Raw genomic sequence first — 22,891 nt, forward strand, 5'->3', positions numbered from 1 at the left:
ATCCATAATTGATATATACATTGTTGCGGCTGATAAGTGAAATGATTACTGTATGCGCAAAGTTCATGTTGATTCAAACATTCATTTTGGCAATACATATTGCAACCCACCCAAAATAGTGTCCATAAAACGTGTTTATAGACAATGGGTCTTGATTAAAATAGCACTTGAGACGCATAGATAAATAATAAAAAGGTTTCCACAACAATGTTTACTACTGTTGTGTATTAGAGATAGCATCGTTTTTCTATTGAAATGGAAGATAAAACTAAGACCTGTAGATTACTGAATATTTTAGTGAAAACAGCGATAAATTAATAATAATTGTTTTGGTAAACATGAAACTATGTCTAAAATTATTGTTTTTCTGAAAACTTACAGGTCAATTTTTTACATACACATACTCTCAAAATTTTGCTACAATATCCAGTAATTTTTTTTAATTTATTTCATTTATCTAAACTCAGTGGAAGAAATCACATCAATAACATTAATGTCACACCTTTACAAAGGACGTAAGCAATTCTAAAATTCTATGCATACTTTTAGGCATGTGTACAGAAATCAATACAAAGCTAAATAGAGAACTTATTGGACCGTCAATCTTGATATAAATGGTAAACCTAAATTGTTTTTTTAGTGAAAGCATTTTGGGTGTAAATAAATCTAAATGGTCGTAAGTTAATACTCTCTTGTTTAACTTTTGTCTTAATAAGATCCAGAACAAACCTTGCTTCAAATTCAAATTTCAACTCCTTGAGTTGAGGCAAACACTAGTTGAAGCATCCCGTCCCGAATGGTATACATCTGTTAATCAAACTAAAATTAAAATAAATCTGACAAACCTGGATGTTAAGTGACGACTTGCGCCTTGCGTAACATCGATATTTATTGTTGATAAGAAACTCAACTACACAACAATGAATTCTAATAAATACAGGGAAGCAAGCACACGAACAAATTTTGTCGATCAAGTACATCTCTTATTGTATAAAAATTTCAGAATTTATTTAATTGATTTTTTGACTTTTTTCATAATTTTCTATGTCGCTGTTTTGTTTTTCTTCTTACAATTAGTTATAACATAATTAAATGCACTTAAATCCAATCACATTGTTCACAAACATGATTTATTTTTGATCGACCAAGTTTAACTTGTTACTGATCAGGCGGAGGAAAAATCGCTTACAATTTGCCAGTCAATTCTGGAACAGCCTTGAATAAATCTGCTACCAAACCAATATCGGCAACTTGGAAAATTGGAGCTTCAGGATCCTTATTAATGGCGACGATTGTTTTGGAGTCCTTCATGCCAGCCAAATGTTGAATGGCACCGGAAATGCCGACGGCAACATATAGATCGGGGGCTACAATTTTACCAGTTTGGCCGATTTGCAAATCATTGGGCACATAGCCAGCATCGACAGCGGCACGAGAAGCTCCCACAGCAGCTCCGAATTTATCAGCAAGATCATACAACAATTTGAAGTTATCACCAGATTTCAAACCACGACCACCTGATATAATAACCTTGGCACTAGTCAATTCTGGGCGATCAGATTTGGTCAATTCTTGGCTAACAAATTCGGTTAGACTCTGGGCATAGTCGCCAGCAGGGGCGGGTTCGACGGCACCACTACCACCAGTAGCAGCAGCGGGAGCAAAATTGGTGCCACGTACAGTAATAACCTTCACGGGATCTTTCGAACGCAATGTGAGAACAGCATTTCCGGCATAAATTGTGCGCACAAAGGTATCTTCGCTCTTAACATCAATAATTTCGGAAATAGGTGAAACATCCAATTTAGCTGCTACGCGAGGCAAAACATTTTTGCCGAATGCGGTGGCACCAGCCAAAATGTGGGTGAATTTAAACTGGTTTTGGGCAGCCAAGACCAAGGGTGTCAATGATTCAGGGGTGAAACCTTTGAAGGCGTCATTTTCAGCCACCAAAACCTTGGCAACTCCCTCAACTTTAGCCACAGCTTCAGAGGCCTGTTAATAGACAGGAGAAAGCAAATGATAACGAATGTCGACGAATAAAATAATAAGTGTTATGCAAACATCATCATGTCAACTTACGGGGCCACATTTTGTGCCAGCAACCAAAACCGTAACATCGCCACCAATCTTCTTGGCTGCGGCAATTGTGTTCAGTGTGACGGGATTTAATGCCTCATTATTGTGTTCAGCTACAACCAACGTGCTTTTGCAGCGATGGAACTAAAAATATATGAAAAATAAAATATGTTTTCGTAGCACAATTAAACATGCAAAATCAAAAGCAACTTACAATGCTGGTACGCAACAAGTTACGTGATGAGTTTGCAAACATCTTGCGAGACTACAGAAATTTATTAATGGACACAAAGCACTTCACTGCTGTAATGACAAAATTTATTTTAATTAATCAAATTGGGATTCAATAGTGGAAATTAAATTAAATAACTTACTCTACTCTCCTGCAACAGAGCAAATGAGTAAATGGAATCAAAGGTCGGAAACAGACTTTAGAGCCAGACGCATGTAAAACTGTGACGGCGCAACAGGTGCTTTGTGTTTGAAACACATTCATGACGGTTAGCGTTTTTTGTGTTTTGTTTTTCTTCACATTAGATATTGTTATTGTACATAACATATAGTAAACAATTATTAACTTATAAATAAAAGAAATTAAAGAAAATGTTGACTTTAATTTAAAATGCAATATATTTTGGAATATACGTTACATTGAATCGTCTGGAGAAAGTTAAATTGTGTCTCCTTTGTACAATTTTTGTTGTTCTACGGAGCACACACTGACGCTATTCTTTCAAATATATCCTATCTTGGAGTACACCATAAATAAAATAAGAACCATAAGGCAAAATCAAAATCTGTGGATGTCGTTTTATTAATAACGCATAATAAGTTCACTCTGATATGGCCTTGATTGCGCCACTGTGGTACCATTTACTTACAATATGTTTAAAAAACCAATGTTATGTTAATAAATAAGCGTTGGTTTATTTATATCCGAGTTAAGACAGAGCGACACATAACAATATTTAATGTATACTTTAAATAATTATTCAATTTTCCTTTTCCTCCTCGCCAGTATCTGGGGATGGCGAAAATAAGGCAACACGTTTACGATGCCTTTCACATTTGGGGCATGGTTGGTTGTCATTTAAACATTCGGCATGAAAGACAGACCCACATGTTGAACACTGTCCACGAAAGATAATCAAATTCATATCAAAATAACACAAGTGATATTTATTCTGAAATACTTACGCGGTATGTCGTTTCGATGTGAAAAGGATATAGAACCTTGGGCCCTTTGCATATTTCACATATGAAACCCTTTAAACTGCATAGGGGACATTTTAAAATGTGAGCCTCTCCGACTTTATATGCCTTCTGCAATTTCTGGTACAACAAACCACGTTGTATCATTGCCAAATCTCCTATGGAGTACTGATGAATGTGCTCGTACAAATATTCTTTTCCGAAAAACAACCGTTGCAATTCTTCAAAGCTCTTGGGGCTACAGGTGCACAGATAAGCTCGTATAAAATTGAGTCGAATACGTAAGGCCTGTAATTCGGCCATTGCCTCTGAAGCATTGTATATATCTGGATTAAGAAGCTTAAAATTGAAGCAAATATAATCAATTCATTCTGTGCATATCGAAAGGAAAGTTATCGCCCCTTACCTTAAGATCAATAAATGGCTGTGTACGAAATTCTGCCAGGAATGAGGCAGCTTTTTTCGACACCACATACTTGCGAAAATCCCAATTATAAATTATTTTTGCTGGTATAATGACGGGTTCCATGTCCATACAATTATCACAAAAGTAGCTTCCACTAATTGAACAAACTCTAAAGTTGGAGTAACCTATTCCCAAGGGATGTTGACATGATTTGCACAAGAATCCCTGAGCATCCAATCCAGGCTCTCTAGCCAATTTGCATAGCTGTTCCACCATTTCTTGTAACTCCTGTATGTCAAATTTCTCCAAAGATCCTCCGGACACTACTTCAAAGTCCGACTTATTTGATTCGCATTCATCATCACAATTGATAGTGGACTGCGAAACTGCAATTCCTGTCGTATTTTGTAACAAAAACTTTTCCCACACCTCGGTCCAGTCCACTTCCCGTTGACGTTCATGTTTGCGTAGTAATGCATTGTAGCTGCAGCGATCTGTTGCAGGTGATCTCAAAGAGCTTGCAGAACTCGTTAAACTAAGGGATCGTTGAAAGTGGAAAGGACGCTCCTGGGAATTACTGTCTCCATAATTCATATCAGAACACCAGGATTTTTGCATGAGGTTACTAAGAGAATTACTGCCACTTGCATTGACTTCCACACATGCTTCAATATTTTCCTTAGCCGCTTCATCAGTCAGTGGAGAGTGTTGCACTAGTGTTGGCTCCTCGCCTAATGTATCTTCTTCCATTTCCTCTACTTTTTGTAAAAATAGATCGACATTCATACGAGTATTCCCCTCGTCCGCGGCAAAATTTGTGCTTCTTTGAAATGGACTGTTAGATATAGATTCTGAAAAGAGTTGATTTGTGCACAACGGCTGGGGCATGGGTATTGCTCTTGTCTCCTCCACCAAAGAGCCGGCTACATCTAAGCCGCTGCTAATGGGACAGGATTTCATTGTAGGTGTCCATAGTCCTGAGAGCTGTAGAGCTTGATCCGGCCATTGATTCATAAGACTGGTATTATATGGCAATTTAAACTGCGCTAAACTCTCAACGTTGTCTATCAAATGAATTGCTCTCTCCAGACGTGATGTATCCTTAATTAACGCATATTTCTTGTAGTATGGACTCAGTGAAGATGAGTTCTTGCCCATGTTATTTAGATATGAGGAAAGCAACCCATCGTTGAGACTTAAACGAATCCATGCACGACACATGCCAACCTCTGAAGTTACTTGAGTCAACGAACTTATCTAGTATTAAAAAAATACTGTTAATCAAGTTAGGTTTTACGAAATATCAAATTCAATGTTACCTGTTCTATTACTTCTTTGTGTAGGAATACCATTATGGGCGAGTAAAAACTAGGTTCTGGTCTGCGCTCACCCTCCACGCCATTGATAATGCTTAAAGTTTGCCATAGAAATGAATCCTTAAGGCCATGCAGAAAGACAGCTTCTATTGTTGTTACCAAGTTATTGGAACTTTCACAAAGTTCAATAATCGTTCCTTAAACATCAAAATCAAGAATCAATTCCAATCCCAGCCTTTTCATCCGTTGAGAACTACGTGTGTTTTATGTTATACTGACCTTCTCCTTTGTCTTGAACATCGTATTCTATCTCCTTCACATTCTCTTGCAGTGCTTCCAAAATTGCCTCCTTTACTGCAATTTCTCGTTTACTAGATACTCCACTTAGGCTTCGAAATAATGAGCTCATATTCGCTGAGTTTAATCCTTACTTGCGTCTCAGATAAAGTACAACTGGACGAGTCAGTCATGTCATTTAATACCCGAAAATAAGTAAGAAATAAGAAAAATGGCCATAAAGAAACTGAAAAATATGTTGGAATATCTTCACCTAAGTATTCCAAATTCAAGGTTCCCTAGTCTCTCTCTGTTATTGGATTTGTTTTTGTTCTTGTGAGCAGAGTTGCCAGATTGAAAATTCCTCAAAACAATAGAGAAGTAAAGGTCTACTTTGGGAAATTTAACAGCTGATAGTAGGGAACTCATAATAAGACATGTATATTAAGTCGTGTATGGACCAAAACTTTCTTCTCTCTATCGCACTTTTTATTAAAACAAGCTACGGAATTTCTGTTTTTAAAAAAAAAAATGTTTTTGCCACACTTTTAGTCCGTCAATTTTCGTATGAAAACAGTAGTTGTGTTTTCCGGAACTCTTTAATTGGTAAAACTAGTCGAATTGAGAAATTTTCAAATGGCTTTGCCTAAAAATCACGAGAAGGAAAAACTACGAAAAATTCAAAAACTAAATGGCTATCTTTTAATCAGCAGCTACGAATCATTCTGCCATTTTCTAAAGCAAATGATTTCAACTTTCCCCGCCTGTCTAGGGAATAAGTGGAAGTTACAAACTCTTAATTATTTTAAGTACCTCTTATTTAAAAAGTTATACAGAAAATTGAATACAAATATATTATACACAAATATTTATATGCCACTTATTGCAATAAGAACAATATTCTGTATGTTCTAACAATTTTTGATATTGAAAAGATTTTATGAAAGAAAATCCCTGCCTCTGCATGCACCAGTGTAATACATGGCTAAATGTAAACATGGCAAGCTTAGCTTATAGTACGAATTCGGTCTACTTATCCCTAGTTTTGACACATTCCATTCGATTCAAGGCGACGAAAAATCCCAAACTCCGTTTAATTTTCATGTTTTTTCTTCTAAATTTCTTCAAAAGGTAAGAGATCAGGGGTCGAATGTTTTCGTGATATAATTTTCCAATAATACGCATTAAATTGAGTGCCGAGCCGTCGCGAGTGGCTTGCAAAATATTTGTTGTTTGTAACTTTGTTTTTGTTTGTGAGCTGTTTGTGAATGAATCATGGGTCGAGACCAATGTAATCTGTTGTGTTTACTTGCTCAATTTCAATGACAAACAAAAGTGTACAACATCCAAGGTACAAACAACTAAATTGGATGCGTTTGAGTGCGGAGACAAGTAGTCTTATTGTGGAGCAAGGTATTCAAGTACTAATGTGTACCCTCTGCATTTGTTTCCACAGATATTTATATGACGTTCCTATGGCAAATTGAACATGTCCTCCAACGCAACAACAACGCCAACGACGAAATCACATTTACATAAATCTTGTACTAACAATAATTCCCAGAGTTTGCCACGCTTGACTGCGACCTGTGCAGGCTGCCTCAATGAATTACACTCCTCGAATGCTGAAGATTATACCATAGCCTTGGGCCAAGAATGGCACACAGACTGCTTTCGCTGTTCAGTATGCGACAATCATTTACACAACTGGTATTTTGAAAAGGAGGGCTTACTCTTCTGTCGCGATGATTACTACCAACGGTTTGGTGAGGCATGCCAACAGTGCAGCGATTTCATATCAGGTCCTGTTATGGTGGCCGGCGATCACAAATTTCATCCGGAATGTTTTTGCTGCACAGATTGCAAGGCGTTTATAGGCTTTGGCGAAGCGTTTGCTTTGCTGGAACGATCAAAACTGTATTGTGACACTTGCTATAGGAGATTGACGAATTCATCCAGTTCGGCATTCGAAAGCGTTAAACCGCTACACTCTATACGCTTGGTGGAAATACCAAAAGATGTGACCCCAACTTTGCGGTTGTCTGTTGATAATATAAATGTAGCACAGCGTCATCATCAGTTAAGCAATCCGGATAATTGGTATTCTCGTGTATATAATTCTGCTTCGACGTCGACAGTTGATGGAAAGACTGGTCTGCTGACAGGCAGTTCTTCGGAACTATGTCCTGCTGTTCGAATATCTGAGTGAGTGAATAGAAGAGCAATTTTAAAGTATTTAGGAGAAACAATAGCCAAGTCTCTGGCTACATGTTTTTTCTTATCAAAGTATGTAACTAACCTTATCAATTAAAATTTTGCAAATATAATCCTTAACTTCAGATATCACAAACACATACTTATATTTACCTTTATGTGTGTCGTCACTGCATTTATATGTACAAATGTTACTTTGGCGTACTTCGTTCTTATCAACAAAAAACCGAAGGAAAGAGGTTTGAATCAAACAGCAGAGGTTTACTTCTTTGCAATGTTTACGGAATAACAAAATGTATATATAAATAAATTTGTGACCACCACATATAGGTATTTCTTCTATCAGTACAAAACAATCATCATGATACCCGTTATAGACTTCCACAAGCATTGTAGTCGTTTGCATTACTAATAACTAGAAATCATTCATAATTGGCACTACTAATATTCTGACCCAATCATTTTCTCTTTCAAAACGCATACCCTTCTAATTCCTTTGGTTACCGCAAAACAAAACTAAAACCTACCAGGTTCATTTGTAGAGTTTATGGACGTGTTGGCAAATACGTTTTCTCCCTAATCACATCGGTTATTGATCAGTGTTGTGGGGCTTATAGGTAATAATATTAAACACATTCATCAATTTAATCCACCAAAGGATGTGTTTGTGTCGGAAACCTATGATTAATTGTTGATTTCTTTACTAAATGACAGAATTGATGTAAATCTCACCAACCTGCATGTGGGAGATCGGATTTTGGAAGTCAATGGTACACCCGTGAGTGACAACTCCATAGAGCAGATCGATAAAATGATACGTAGCACAGAGATCCTCCAGCTGACGGTGGAACATGATCCCTTGCAAGTATGTCGTAGCTGCAGTAATGTGGATATCAAGAAGGTCACCAGTGAAGTGTCCCTGCCTTTGGCCACCTCAGCGTCGAGTGTGGAAGTGTTTGGACGTATCTACGAAAGTAGTGGTAGCACAAGCACGGCCACCACTGCAATAAGCCACAACGATGGTGGGTCACCCACACGTCTGACGAAACAGGATAAAGAACGCATCTACAAGAGAAAAGATGAGGGCTACATTAGTGGAACTAAAACCAGACAATTACGCAAATACAAAAACCTAAATCAAATGGCGGCAAGCGATCTTCTGAATCAAAGTTCGAACAGTGAAACGAACAGCACCACTTCAGTTTCATTTCGTGGCAAGGAAAGATGTTCAAGCATGTCCAAACTCATGGGCGAACAACATCCGGACCAAACGCAACAAATGAACGATTTGTCCCGCACGAAATCTTTTCGTGTGGAACAGCAACCTTCGCGTATTTTTCGTCCCTCCGATCTGGTTGTGGGTGAAATGTTGGGCAAGGGTTTCTTTGGCCAAGTCTTCAAGGTAACAGATCGCAACACAAAGGAGGTGATGGTCTTGAAAGAGCTCTACCGCGTGGATGAAAGTGCACAGGAGAATTTTCTCAAAGAAGTGGCCGTTCTTAAGTCATTAAATCACAAAAATGTTCTAAAATTCATTGGAGTACTGTACAAAGAAAAGCGTCTGCATCTGGTAACCGAATATGTGGCCGGTGGCTCACTAAAGGAACTATTGCACGACTCGGGATTGCCTTTAACCTGGACAGAGAGAATTTCCTTTGCCAAGGACATTGCATGTGGAATGTGTTACTTGCACTCGAAAGACATCATCCATCGTGACTTGAACTCTTTAAATTGTTTGGTTCGGGAAGACAAAACCATAATTGTTGCCGACTTTGGATTGGCACGCATCATCAACACCTCCTTGAGTACAAAATGCACAGAACAGACGCAGACAGACAACAGTGCCAGTAAAACGGGAACCTGGGGACGAAGCAAGAGCCGACAACGCAGACAACGCTACACCGTAGTTGGTAACCCATATTGGATGGCGCCGGAAATGATGAAAGGTCACATCTATGATGAAAAGGTTGATGTATTTTCATTTGGCATTGTGCTGTGTGAGGTATTTTTAATGAGCTTGTCTGTTGGAAACAGCAATAATTTATTACAATCTTTTTTTTAGATTATTGGTCGTGTCCAGGCGGATCCTGACTTTTTGCCACGCACCTCAGACTTTGGCCTAAATCAGAAGGTATTTCGTGAAACATTTTGTAACCAGTGTCCCGAAGCATTTTACAAAATAACATTTCTGTGTTGTGACTTAAATCCGGATAGGAGGTAAGAATAAGATTTCTTAGATGTATAAAATTGTCTAATTGCTTGGGGATTTTTAGACCCTCCTTTGAGATATTGGAAGTGTGGCTGGACAGTTTAAAGACATATATATCGTCCGGGCAGCCTGTTCCCCATGAACTTTTGTATGATATTGACAGCTATCAAGGTGGCAGTATTTGTTCAACACCAGTCGATATCTTGACTCCAAAATCCAATCTGAGTCGAGATAATTTAGATGAAGTGGGAAATGGCAAACCAAATTTTCCAATCACAAATCCAAACCTAAAAGATTCCCCAAAAGATGATGGGCCCAAAGAATCGATGGAGGAAGACAAACAAGATAATAGCTTGCTTTTGCCGGACGGAATACCGAAATCACCACATTTGGGAAAGGATTTTTCACCAAGTGGAGAACGAATACACAACAGTATGCGCGCCAGAAGGAGACAACGTTTTCTACAGGCCCAGAGCACTTTGAGCGGGGGTGAGGATCAAAGCACAGAGCGGGTTTTGGAGGCCGTCAAGGAGACACTGCAAAATGATTGTCACAAAAGCAAGACAGCGCAAAATAAACGAAACTTGGATAGAGGTTTTATTTTGGACATAAATCGTAGTGGCATTCTTCACATCAATAATGTGCGAGATCTCAATAATCTTTCCGATTTCGATTCGAGTTGTGATACCAGTCTCAATTATCACGAAGTCAATGCCGGCATGGATGGTGTATCGATTAATGATGAAAGTCGAAAACCGACCGAAGAAATTAAAGAACAAACAGTCCTCACAACGACAGTAGAGGAAATGGAAGATGACTCCAAGTCGACGGACCGAGCAAGGCAAACACCGGCGGAGGACGAGGAGCAGGAAAATAATGAAAATCGTACAAGTCAAAATAAACTATACAACCATAACATAGCAGCTAATGAGGAACAGAAATCTCTGGATTCCTTGGACAATATAAAACGTAATCTTGCCGATAAATCGTACAAATTAGCACTTGAAGACTTTAGGACCCGTTTGAATTTGTGTAAAAACAAATTCGATGCAATTGAGGAAGCAAATCGCAAAAACTTCAATAACTCACAAAATTCGATGCGTTCCCTGTTCAAAATAAACACATCTGAGGAAGTTTTTAAATCACCACCAGAAGCCTTGAAAATGTTTCAGCGTTTGAAGCCAACCAAGTCTACGGATAGCCCTGATGGTCTGAAGAACACCTATCGGGTTAATCAAACACCGGTATTTGGTAGAAAAATGACGCAACAACAGCCAAAGGAATTCTATAAACCTCATTCCGATTCTTTGGAAAATCTAGACAAAATCTCTATTACAGACACGTCGAAAACCGACAAGAAAGAGACAAGTCCGGCCAAGAGAGCAAAATTGCCCAAAGAGGGAACCTTTAAAAGCTACATAACATCATTGGATATAACGCCCACAGCACCGTCGGAGGAATCTTCAATGCCAATTGCTCAAACAAAAAAGCCCCTTGGTGGTAGTGGCCGGCTGAAGGTGTCCAGTAATTTGTTAAGTATACGGCGAACATTAAATCTTTCGTCACCCACCAGAAATGAAGAGACAAAAGGATTTAGTCGTCGTACTTTGTCGCCAACGAAATCAAGTGAAGCCAAACGGGTGACAGCCACAAAGCAGCCGCAGCAGCCGGATTTGCCAACAAGTAAGTGTTTAAAATTAAAAATAATTTGAAAAAAGTTTGAGATTAATTTCTTTATCGTTCCTGCTTTTTAGCTTCTAGAAATCGTCTTCTCGCAACATCATCCGCAATAAAGCCCAGCAATCGCCTTACTATTTTAAGTCCAGAAAAAGTGCATCGTTTAAATGCTAAATTAACGGATCAGAAGAAACAATCCTCAGCCACTATTGCCAAGACAAACATTACCAATAACAACAACAACAACAATAATAGCAAAGTAAACGAAATTAGATCAACAGAAACATGTACCACCGCATCACCAGCAGCAGCATCATCATCGTCACCACCATATACAAAATTATTACCACCGTCCACAAATCTGTCCCCAACCACCACAACAACAACGACAGCAACATCATCAACATCAACCCACATAAATCGTAGCACCGAACACGAAACGAAACAAAAACGACAACCTGTTTCTAGGTCTCAATTCTTTACCAGATGTTAACTTTTGAAATTATTTGCTTAACGGAATGAATCTCCAAACCTCGATAATACTCGATTTAGAAATCAAAAAAAAAAAAAAACAAACGAACTAAAAAGAATGCGACACGAATGTTGAATTGGTTCGGTAACATTGGTTGCTCAAAAATCATAAATCATGAATGTGAATATTTTGGGATGAGTAACAAGAAACTACGTTTCTAAGTGCCTGATAATAATAATCATAATAATAATAATATACCAATCTCTATCTAGCAATATACATACATACATACAAAGATATGTAAGTAAAATGCAATAATTTTACAAAAACAACAAAAATCATAACATATACACATTCGAATATTTATATGTATACAATAAACATAACCCCCTCCCCCCTCCCTTTAGGTATTTCAAAAACAAAAAGACAAACAAACGCGTTTTTATGCGATATTCTTTTTAGTGCCATTAGCATTAAGCAATTGTTTAACTATTTTTTTTCTTTTCTTATTTTTTTGTAAATGATAAGTCGAACAATAATTCTAAATGTTAATGCCATTATGTTAAATTAAAATGTTAACAGTATTTAATTTTAACAATTTTTAGTCTTAATTTATACAATTACATTTTTATAAACTTATCTCCTTTAATAATTAATTGTTCAACTCAATGTCAATTTGATTGCTCAACTAAGAGACATAAACCTAAAAAAGACGTTTACAAAAATGCTGCTTCTTTTCCTTAGTAACACACAGATAGTCTAGTTGCCTAAGACTTAAACTAAACAAATACTCTCTCAATTAATTGTTAACTTGTATTTTAAGAGCCATTGTTTTCTTATTAAAAACAAAAAAAAAAAAACGAACCGAGACTAGTATTAGAGACAACTATATACATAAATATATATATATACATACTTAAAACATTCAATATTTTTATGCATTTTTACACAACCCAAACCATGTAAGATAAATAAAATAAACAATGTACAATGTTGCGTATATTTATAATATAAATAAAAACAAAATTACTAATACTTACAAAATATGTAAACTTAAATAAAAAACAAAAAGTGAAAAGAAATGTTTAATACAAACCTGTTTTAATAGCCTGCTATCGTAGCAGACCAACTAATCTTACAGAATGGGTGTTTTGTAAACTCCTATTATCGTGGAAAATGTGGAGAAATTCTGTGTCAAATACAGGGTGAGATGGAAAAACTGCAACCAACTTCAGACTGCTGTCATTCCTAAGCCACACGTCCGACAGCTGTTAAAATTGTTCCACTGACATCTTTACAAGCATACAAAAGTATTTTGGTGAGAATTTTCCAGAAAAAAGTTATTCGTGATGGAATTCAAGCGTGATAGTGTGATTTCGGTTTATTTACTTCTGATTAGTTGGAGGTAGAAGAATTATTTGGCCTCAAGTGTGATTTCTTTATATTTGGCTGGAAAACCACAAGTGGCTATCGTTAGAGCACCCCAGCATTTAAATGAGAATAAATCTTTTGTGTGTCGTACCATCGCTCTTTACCGTGATACTGGTAGCGTAGTTCGAAGTCAATGAAGTGGAAGGAAGAAAACAGCACCATCAGGAAAGTAAAGAAGCGACTTGATCGAAACCCGCGTCGCAGCGGCCATTTTTCGGCAATATTCCATTCGGCAAATATTGAAAAATGAGCTCGTGGTCGAGTCATTGAATTTCCAAAATGTGCAAAAACTTACACCGCAACAAACTGAAAATAGACTCAAAAGAGCTAAAGAGTTGCTTCGCTTGGCCGAAAGTGGTGAACTGCCGAATTTGGTTTTCTTCGATGAGAAAACATTCGTTGTCCAGCAGTTTGTAAACAAACAAAATGAACCGCTCGTGTTTACTTGCCAAAGAGGTCAGATGAAAAAATGTGCACCTTCGGTTGTCCACCAGAGCTCAAGCGCCGGCTATGGTGATGGTGTGGGTCGCAATAACAGCCGATGGTCGCCCTCCGCTCGTATTAATGGACCGTGGCATCAGAATAAATGCCGAATATTATCGTGAAAATATTCTGGAGGGTGTGCTAAAGCCTTGGGCACACAAACATTTTGGCCGCAGACCTTGGACATTCCAACAGGACTCAGCACCATTGCACTTAGCACGCGCCACCCAAGAATGGTTACAAAATAAGGTTCCTCGCTTCATTTCCAGCGGACAATAACCACAAAAACTCCGGATACCAATCCGTTGGACTATTGTGTCTGGAGTATTTTGAAAGGCAAGGTTAGCACTAAAAAATACCCAAGTGTCGATTACCTCAAGCAAACGCTTCGCCGGGAATGAGCCAAAATACCGCAGAGCAACATTCGGGCAGCGTGTGACGGTTTCATTGGCCGTTTGAAGGTCATAATTCGTGCCCAAGGTCATCAATTCGAAGAAATCTAAACTTATTCTAAAATTTAATACTATTTCCGACATTTTTTGACATTTTCATTCAATAAAATTTAAAAACAAATGTAAAAATTTTGCCGTTTGATTTTGTTGCAGTTTTTTTACATCACCATGTATACAAATTTTACGATTAATTTCCACGTTATGGGCCCCAATTCTTTTTCTATGAAGATATGAAAGGAAAACTTTTATAAACGAAAGAAACGTCAAATGAAAAATTTTATAAAGGAAATATTTTTCATTTCATATTTTCATAGAAAAAGAATTGGGGCCATGGTTCCAAGAAATAAACAAATTCATTCATCTTTGGTAATTTTTTGTATTTTATTTATTCAACAGTTTCTTATTTTATTGTTAGTGGATTTGTTTTTTGGTAATTAACTAGTAGCTAAATAGACTCTCTGCGGGGTTGGAAGGCACTTTAATTTTTTTTGAGTTATCGTAAAAAAATACGAAAAAAGCTTAACAACTATATATGTTAAAAATTTGTTTTCTTTTTTTTGTACTGGCAAAACAATAACAATTAACAAAAGAAGAGTAGAAATCGAAATAATAAATAATATTCTTTTAAAAAAGAATCACAACTAATATCCTTTTTTTGTTTGTTCCAATTAAAATATAAAAAAAATATATTGCACAATTAACAAGTTTGTTGCTTTAATGCCTATTGCTCTTGTCTTGCAGATACTTATCACGCACCAACAGCAATTCGTCGAAGAAGAGCAAAACAAGAGTTGAGTGTGGGGCTATTCTCAAGTAGTTGGCCCAAAAACCTTTGTATAAGCCATAAATACCTTCTGATTTTAATATCTTAACACAACAGTCTAGCCAACCGTTGTAACGACCACGTTCGTCCCATCCTTGATTGTAAAGGCGGGTTGAAATGACATCTGGCGGTGTAATGGCCACCGACATTAATGAGCCTGCAATAAGGCCGGCACAAAATGAGTTCAAGGTTGGCTGGGTAACAATATCGTATTGCTTAAGCATAAATTTTGTTTTGCCAAACGTGGCGATTTGTGCTCCGGAGCCGATAGCAGCACGCGGTATGGCGGCCATTGAACCGCGCCACAGGCCATATATTCCGCGTTTATTGTAGATTTGTGAGAGGGCATCCATCATGCCGGTATGGGCATGTTGATATCCCACGGCAATTTGTTTTGCGGCTTGAGACTGTAGTTGTGTTTTAACCTATGAATAGAAAAGTTTTTTTCTGCAATTAGACACGTGATTTACCAAGCAAATTAAATATCAAAACTGGCATTGAATGTATGACAATTTTCAATGCCGATAAGATGTTAAAACATGCATCTACGATATTAAAAGTAAGGTCTGATATAGAGGGAACAAATCTTTATAGCCAGTTTGTAAAAATAAATGCAAAAACTTTTAACGTTCTTAGCGAGAATGAGGAAATAAAATGTATCAAGAAATTATGGCAGTTATATAACTTCGTACTGTTGCTCAGGGTGAAAATAAACATCGGTAGATTTCCATTAAAACTTTTGGCTTTAAGCGATGCTTGCTAATGGGAGAAGTAGTTAAATTTAATGTCGTTCCCTCTCTAATAAAACTATTATGAATTTATTTGTTTATAATTGTCACTAAGCGCTATCTTTGTATGGGTAGTGCGAATTGCTAATCTCCATTCTTATCAAAAACTCGTTTATTCATCTCTAAAAATGTAAACAACTTGAGTTCAAATTTAGGGAAAATTACACAATAAACAAGTCCAATATTTTGACAGAACCCTTAGCAAAATTAATAATAGATAATAGCGATGACATGGCTAATTTTATGTTATGTTATCTACAGTAAACTAATTATGCAAAAACAACTTAAATTTGACTTGTTTTGACAAAAAAAAAAAAAAAAAAAAAAAAAAAAAAACAAATGAATGCTATTTTCCCACTTACCATAAAAAATGGACTAGAGAAATAGGAACCAATGGCACCACCGGCAGCACCCCAAAACAGGCCCAGACCAAAAGATACTTCACCATTTTTCTTATGCATCCATCCCTTGTTTAAGGCCATATTATAAATGCTTAAACTGAACAAAAGACAATCTCATTGAAATCATCATCATCACAGAGGTTTTCAAACAAAAGAACCACTTACCGAAATGAATTAATAATAAATTGAAAATATAAAGCCGGTACTAAACCCTTTTGGAGTCCAGACAAGCCATCGTTTTTGGCCACCGTTGCAAAGGCATGAACGATCCCCCGGTATGGTTCGACATAGGTACCGCGAGCCGCTAATTCACCTTGAAGTTGAATGCGTGTCTTGATGACCTTTAATAAAAAACAAAAAGTAAAAATCACCATTAAAATGTATTTCACAACATTTTTCATTTAATTTTCATTGGAAAACGGAAAACTTACTTCAATGGGATTGGTGAAAAATGTGGCACCAACCGATGCAAAACCGCCCAAAACAAAGTCAGAGGCATCCATGATCCATATGTTTATTAGAGACTCCAACTACCAAAACTGACACCTTCAATGTTCATATTTATTTGAAGAATTGCCTGTTTTTTTGGGACGATTGATTGGAATTTATCTTCTATATCTTCTGTAATCACCTCACACTGGAGATGGTAGACAATCGATGTAAATGTCGATGATCATAGTGTTTTAAACCTGTGTGAAGTTATCAACTTTGTTAACTATCGATAATATAGATTTTTCCTCAAAACTACAGGGCGACACAGAACAGCGTAATTCTACATTTCATCCAGCTGTGCGACAGAAAAACAAAAGAAACTGATTTGAAAACAAATTTGATTTATAAATACAAATTATGAATGAAAATATTTATAAAATAAATAAATGTTGATTGATTATGAATGCTCATATTAGTGTAATTACTTCCATGCATAATATCGCAGACTTGTACGTAATGCAACACTTGCTATTGACAAACATTTAGGCGCCAAAAAGAGCAATGCTCATTGTTTGTGTTATTTGATAGCATATATAAAGGTCATAAAAGGGACAAAACGGTAAAATATTTTGAAATAAATCGCTAAAAATAAGTCCTAGAGGAAGATAAACATAGAAAATTATTAATGAGTATTGCAAATTACCATTTAAGTTTAAGCTTTACACATTTTGGCGCCAAAAAGAGCGGAGTTGTTTACAACAAAAGGAACAATTTTATGGTGATAATAATCAATCATATTTTTATAATTGTAGAATATGGCTAGAGTGGGAGACTCATTTTCAATTGAATTAACTCAAGTGCCAATTTTTGTCGCCACAATTGGTGGACTAGAAGTAAAGTTCTGTATTCATCCCGAATCACTGCTGTCACAGCATAAGAATATTTATAGCAGGAATAAGGAACAGTACTTAAATTAAAATATGATAACTGTGCCAAAAAGGTGAGAACAACTCTTAAAATTTGGGCCTCAAAAACAGAAATGTTTGTTAAAATCAAAAAAATGTGTTGTTCAACGTTGATTTATATTAATCCCAATATTATTTTATTTATACACATAAGGTTACGAACAAATTATTAACCAATTGATACAATCGAGTGGTGAGTGGAGCTAGCAAGTATGCCTTAGATGACCCCCATACAGGATTTATAGGTTTTTGATGAAATTAAAATGAAATATTTTTGCGTCTGCTTGTTATATGTCTTTGCAAATTTCGTACTTGACCCGCTATTGTTGCATGTGGATGTTTGCCGTTGGAAAAAAGTTTTCGTAACATTAACAACTTGTTGTCTGTCGCTGACAACAAAACAAAATTTTATACCACAATATGTTTATGGTTTCAGCAAATAACTAAATTTTTCCGGTTTATTTTGGTTGTTACCGCAACATAAGCAAAACGCGCAAAACAATCACCTGTCTGTCGTATAATGTAGTGGTGTCTCTCCACACAATTAGTTTTCGACACACATGCTCTCTGTCTCTCTCTCCTTGTGAGCTCATAACATACATATGTATTTTGCAAAAATGTTTATGGCTGCAAGGGATTTTCGATTTACTATGTTTTGTTGTAATCATGAAAAAGCATAATTTTTTGCATTAATACATGGAAGCAATAGGCAACAACAGTTAGTAAATAAAGGGACACATTGTTGTAAATATATCTATTAAAAGAAAAGTTATCATGAAATGTTGAAAGTTATCATGAAATGTCTAAAGGTGATGATACATAAACTGCTTGGCATCATGCCATGGCATGATTTAAGGTGAGAATACATAAAACGCTTCTTTTTTGACTGGCTTAAATCATCAGCTGGCCTCTTTGTAGAGAACCAAAGGAGTTTTAGGTTGACTTAGTTCGATTTTGGCCCTACGCTCCTTTGTTCTTTTCGAAGAAACAAGGCGATGACTTTTCAATTAAAAAAGTGTTTTATGTATTCTAACCTTTAGTTTGTGACTTATCATAAAGGGATATCAGTACCGCACTCAAATCCTGCTGTTTTCTTTTTTAATTTGACATTAATGTGTCATGCCATGATGCCAAGGTGCTTATGTATCACCGCCGTAGATTTCATAAGTATAGATATAAATCTCACCTATTTACTAATAGGCGGTGCTTTAAAGTATATCGAAAAAAACCAAGGTGGTAATATATTGGCATGTTCGCACATGTCCATTTTCATTTATTTGTTAAATTTATTAATAAAAAAGATGTACTTTTCTAGTTAATAAAATGCTCCAAACATAATTGTTCTGATGTAGTTTTATGTACATGCATATGTAGGTGTGTGTGTGGAGAACGCACAGGAATTAAAAGAACAAATAAAAATTCACAAAGTCAAAGTTAAGATTTTCATTGACGGTCGCTGTTTATTGTACATGGAAGTAAGTGTAGGTCACTGACGGCTGCCGAAAAAGTTCATCAGATACATAGCCATATGTATGTTTGTACATATGTATATATTCAAACGACATTTGATATTAAATATAATTAAGTTTGACTTGAAAACTAGATCGTTTTATTTTACGATTATACACATACACAAATATGAGAATGCTTTGATTATTAGAGTGGGCCGGGAATTTAAATAATTCATGGATGAGCTGTCCCGGCAAATACCAGCCTTTTACTGAAATTCATAATGTAATGGCCAAGTTAAATGCAAAAGCAAGAATTAGGAGATTTTCCAATCAAATTCGAATCTACATATATTGCCTTTTATAAACTTCATTTAAAGACATAGAAGTATAAAGATGGGACAATACAGAGTCAAAATATGGCAACCCTGTGAAAATACATCTGTTGTTATGATATCATAACAACATAATTACTAATGTTAACTGATTTAAACCGCTAAGGAAATATGCAAATTTTTGGAAAGGTCTATGGGATATATATTTGAAACCACATTTTTGATTTTTTCAAACATTTACTTGTTATTTGTTTCTGTAATTGTGGTTTTTATATTAAAATGCTTTTGTCACGAGCTGTCACTCTATGTATTGTAGATACAAACCATTTGCTCAAAATGCATTTTTTTCTTCTTACTTATGTTTATTTTTATGGCTAACACATTGTTTTGTTTTGACAAATCAGCTGATTGCTTGGATTCCGTCTGCTTACTTTTCATTTCCATTTTTCACTCTCTCAGAGGGAAAACTAATCTGGCAGACCTATTGTTTTACAGTACAATAATAAAACTCCCAGTGATTTATTTGTCACTTGACTTTAAAATAAATATTTAACATCTACAAAATTCCCTTCTAAGGGATTTAAGCTACTAATCTATGGCTGGAAAAAATCGTTGGGTATTTGTAACTCCACACCCTAATCCACATAAACGTATTTCTACATTTGCACATCACACTTGTCCGGCATTTGTGTTTGCCTGTCGGTCTATCTGTCAGTCCGTCTGACATCTGTTTAATTTTATTTTGTATGGGGAAATTAGAATTTACGATAGGCTTAGCTTCTGGATACACCGACACACACGGAGTCTGTTTCGTATTATTCATAGGGAAAACACACAGAACTGTAGCCGTTGAAAATGTTCCTCTTCTCTTCTCCTTGTTTTGTTAAATCTGTTTTTCGTCGGATTTAGTTAATCACATAAAGTCAATTGAAACGTGTTTGTGCCACAATTGTCTTGACATTTTTCTCTTCTGATGCGGTGCTGAATTTTTTTAACAGTGATGCGAAGAAGTTTTCGGTAAAATTTTTAATGTTTTTTTTTTAAATGTGAAGTAATTTGTCGACTGTGAGACATATCATGGTAGAAGAATACAGGTAGTCACACCGACACAGCTGCTGGGACAATGAACTGTCAAACTTATTTTGGAATTGAACTTTTTGAATGAAAAATTATTCAAATTTGTAAAAAAAACATCCATTTTGCAACGTATAGGAAAAGATATACAAATCTACTTATTTTTGAACAAAAAAATTAAAAATGTTTGACATATCATTGTTCCCATGGCAGAAAAATACAGGTAGATGCATCAACGCTTGGGAGCATTGATATGTCAAAAAAAATTTAAATGTATTTTCAAATATAAGTAGATCTTTATATGTTTTCTTATCCTACGTCATTCGGAGGCTATTATAATTCGCGTTTTTCAACAATTTTTACAAATTTAAATATTTTTTTATTCAACATTTTCAATTCCAAAATTGGTTTGACAGTTCATTGTCCCAGCAGCTGTGTCGATGCGTCTACCTATATTCTTCTACCATGTTCCTAAGTGTTGATGCATCTACCTGTATTCTTCCATCATGGACATACATGATTAAAATATATAGGTACTTTTTCGGTCATAGTGTGCCCTATTTTTATATTTATAAATGTAAAGGCCATCAATCCAAACACAGTCTAATTCCTAATATTTTTTTATGACGAAAACATTTCATCTCCACTGTAAGAATAGATTTATTTTAAGATATTATATTTTTTTCCTACAAAAAAGTGCTGTTTTAGTGCTTTAGGAAGTTCACAGCCATTAAAGTCAATGAACATTTAAACAAGACATTTCAAAAGATTAGATCAAATAAGGAAAACTTAGATATGTAGCCTCAGTGGCGGACAATGAATGCATGCATGTGCCGGCCAGAGCAAATTCCATGCAGTACAACACCAACAATGTTATGCTTTTATATGGAAAGTAAAAGTTCATGAGATAGCCCAACAAAGATACGCAAGCGTGCCGCCGTCAACGGGCATAGCAGCATTCCGTTTCAATGGCATGAAAAAGGGTGAGTCAAGAAGCTGTGGCGGTTCTCTGTTTGTGGTTATTGATAATAATATCGTGCCTAGTCTTGTGAACACGTACTCGAATTTCTTCCATTGCCAGGGCATTGTTTCGAAACAGGGAAGATTCCATCAGATTGGCTGGTAATTGCAATTATTCATAATTCAATTACATTTCTTTTGTTGTTGGTCTTTGTTTGACAGGAATATTGTTAAGCACTTGATTTTTTGTTTGTTTTGACACAAAAAAGACCTTGCTGTGATGTGATGCGTCCATGGAACAAATAGTTCTTCCTGGATATTTTTTGCGCCGCATTTCTTTAGAAAAATATCTCCGTTTAATGAAATTCCGTTAACATGTCCGCATGACTCATGTGGGCAATAGGAAGGTTTTTTTTTGCTTTTCTTGTTAAAATGTAAGCAAATGTAATAAACGTCCCAAATTTCTCCACGAAAAAAATATGAATTTTTGAACTTTCTGTTTTATTTTTCCACTATTTTCTCGCCTTTGAAATTTAGTCTGCAAAACTCTGGCAATATTTGGAACATTCGGAGACTAGTGTGATTTCTTCATATTTGACTGGAAACCCACAAGTGGCTATTGTTAGAGCACTCCATCATTTAAATGTGAATAAATCTTTTGTGTCTCGTACCATCGCTCGTTACCGTGATACTGATACTGGTAGCGTAGCCCGGCGTCAAGGAAGTGGACGGATGAAAGCACCAACATCAGGAGAAATGGTTTGAAAAGTAAAGGAGCGACTTAATGGAAACCCGCGGCTCGTGACCGAAAAATGGCTCGTGAGCTGAACATATCACAAAATTCCATTCGGCAAATATTGAAAAAGAAGCTCGGGGTAAAGCCATTAAAGTGCTAGAACTTACACCGCAACAGAAAGAAAATAGGGTGAGAAGAGCTAAAGAGTTGCTTCGCTTGGTCGAAAGTGGTGAACTGCCGAATCAAATTTGGCTTTTTCCCATAAGAAAATAGTCGTAGTCTAGTAGTTTTTAAAGAAACAAAATGATCCGCTCGAATTTACTTGCCAAAGAGGTCAGCTGAAAATGTGCACCTTCGGTTGGCGGTTGGCCACCAGAACTCAAACGCTGACCATGGTGATGGTGTGGCCGCCATAACAGCCAATGGTCGCTCTCCGCTCGTATTAATAGACAGTGGCATCGTGAAAATATTCTGGAGGGTGTATTAAAGCCTTGGGCGCACGCAAACATTTTGGCCGCAGGCCTCGGACATTCCAACAGGACTCAGCACCATCACAATCAACAGGCGCGACCCAAAAATGGTTACAAAATGAGGTTCCTCGCTTCATTTCCAGCGCACAATGGCCACCAAAATCTCCGGATGCCAATCCGTTGGACTATTGTTTCTGGAGTATTTTGGAAAGCAAGGTAGGCACTAAAAAAT

The 22,891-nt window shown here is 36.4% G+C and overlaps 4 protein-coding genes across 6 annotated transcripts; 1 reads left to right on the forward strand and 3 right to left on the reverse strand.

Moving 5' to 3' along the window:
* Positions 1–983: 983 nt before the first annotated feature.
* On the reverse strand, positions 984–2,579 carry LOC101896123 (electron transfer flavoprotein subunit alpha, mitochondrial). Its single transcript, XM_005184463.4, has 4 exons — positions 2,454–2,579; positions 2,294–2,382; positions 2,083–2,223; positions 984–1,995 (listed from the first exon to the last, which is right to left on the reverse strand). Exons 2-4 carry the CDS (start codon positions 2,333–2,335, stop codon positions 1,186–1,188), a joined length of 993 nt encoding a protein of 330 aa, XP_005184520.1. The 5' UTR covers positions 2,336–2,382; positions 2,454–2,579; the 3' UTR covers positions 984–1,185.
* Positions 2,580–2,981: 402 nt separating this feature from the next.
* LOC101895842 (uncharacterized) lies at positions 2,982–5,581 on the reverse strand. Its single transcript, XM_011294599.3, has 6 exons — positions 5,564–5,581; positions 5,293–5,466; positions 5,017–5,210; positions 3,698–4,954; positions 3,277–3,630; positions 2,982–3,209 (listed from the first exon to the last, which is right to left on the reverse strand). Exons 2-6 carry the CDS (start codon positions 5,420–5,422, stop codon positions 3,072–3,074), a joined length of 2,073 nt encoding a protein of 690 aa, XP_011292901.2. The 5' UTR covers positions 5,423–5,466; positions 5,564–5,581; the 3' UTR covers positions 2,982–3,071.
* Positions 5,582–6,287: 706 nt separating this feature from the next.
* LOC101895315 (LIM domain kinase 1) lies at positions 6,288–12,693 on the forward strand. Of its 3 annotated transcripts, XM_005184458.4 has the most exons (7): positions 6,288–6,420; positions 6,746–7,494; positions 8,034–8,120; positions 8,218–9,505; positions 9,566–9,720; positions 9,777–11,395; positions 11,467–12,693. In XM_005184458.4, the coding sequence occupies exons 2-7, from the start codon at positions 6,779–6,781 to the stop codon at positions 11,880–11,882; spliced, it is 4,281 nt and encodes a 1,426-aa protein (XP_005184515.2). In that variant the 5' UTR covers positions 6,288–6,420; positions 6,746–6,778; the 3' UTR covers positions 11,883–12,693. The 3 variants fall into 3 exon arrangements, with proteins under 3 accessions (XP_005184515.2, XP_011292899.2, XP_058984800.1); XM_011294597.3 differs by lacking the exon at positions 6,288–6,420 and having other exon boundaries at positions 8,046–8,120; XM_059128817.1 differs by lacking the exons at positions 6,288–6,420; positions 8,034–8,120.
* Positions 12,694–14,583: 1,890 nt separating this feature from the next.
* On the reverse strand, positions 14,584–16,901 carry LOC101896580 (solute carrier family 25 member 35). The gene is made up of 4 exons (XM_005184466.4): positions 16,671–16,901; positions 16,405–16,580; positions 16,201–16,336; positions 14,584–15,475 (listed from the first exon to the last, which is right to left on the reverse strand). Exons 1-4 carry the CDS (start codon positions 16,740–16,742, stop codon positions 14,942–14,944), a joined length of 918 nt encoding a protein of 305 aa, XP_005184523.2. The 5' UTR covers positions 16,743–16,901; the 3' UTR covers positions 14,584–14,941.
* Positions 16,902–22,891: the final 5,990 nt, after the last annotated feature.

The sequence above is a fragment of the Musca domestica genome, unplaced genomic scaffold, assembly GCF_030504385.1.
Source record: "Musca domestica strain aabys unplaced genomic scaffold, Musca_domestica.polishedcontigs.V.1.1 58, whole genome shotgun sequence".
NCBI classification, from domain to species: Eukaryota; Metazoa; Arthropoda; class Insecta; order Diptera; family Muscidae; genus Musca; species Musca domestica.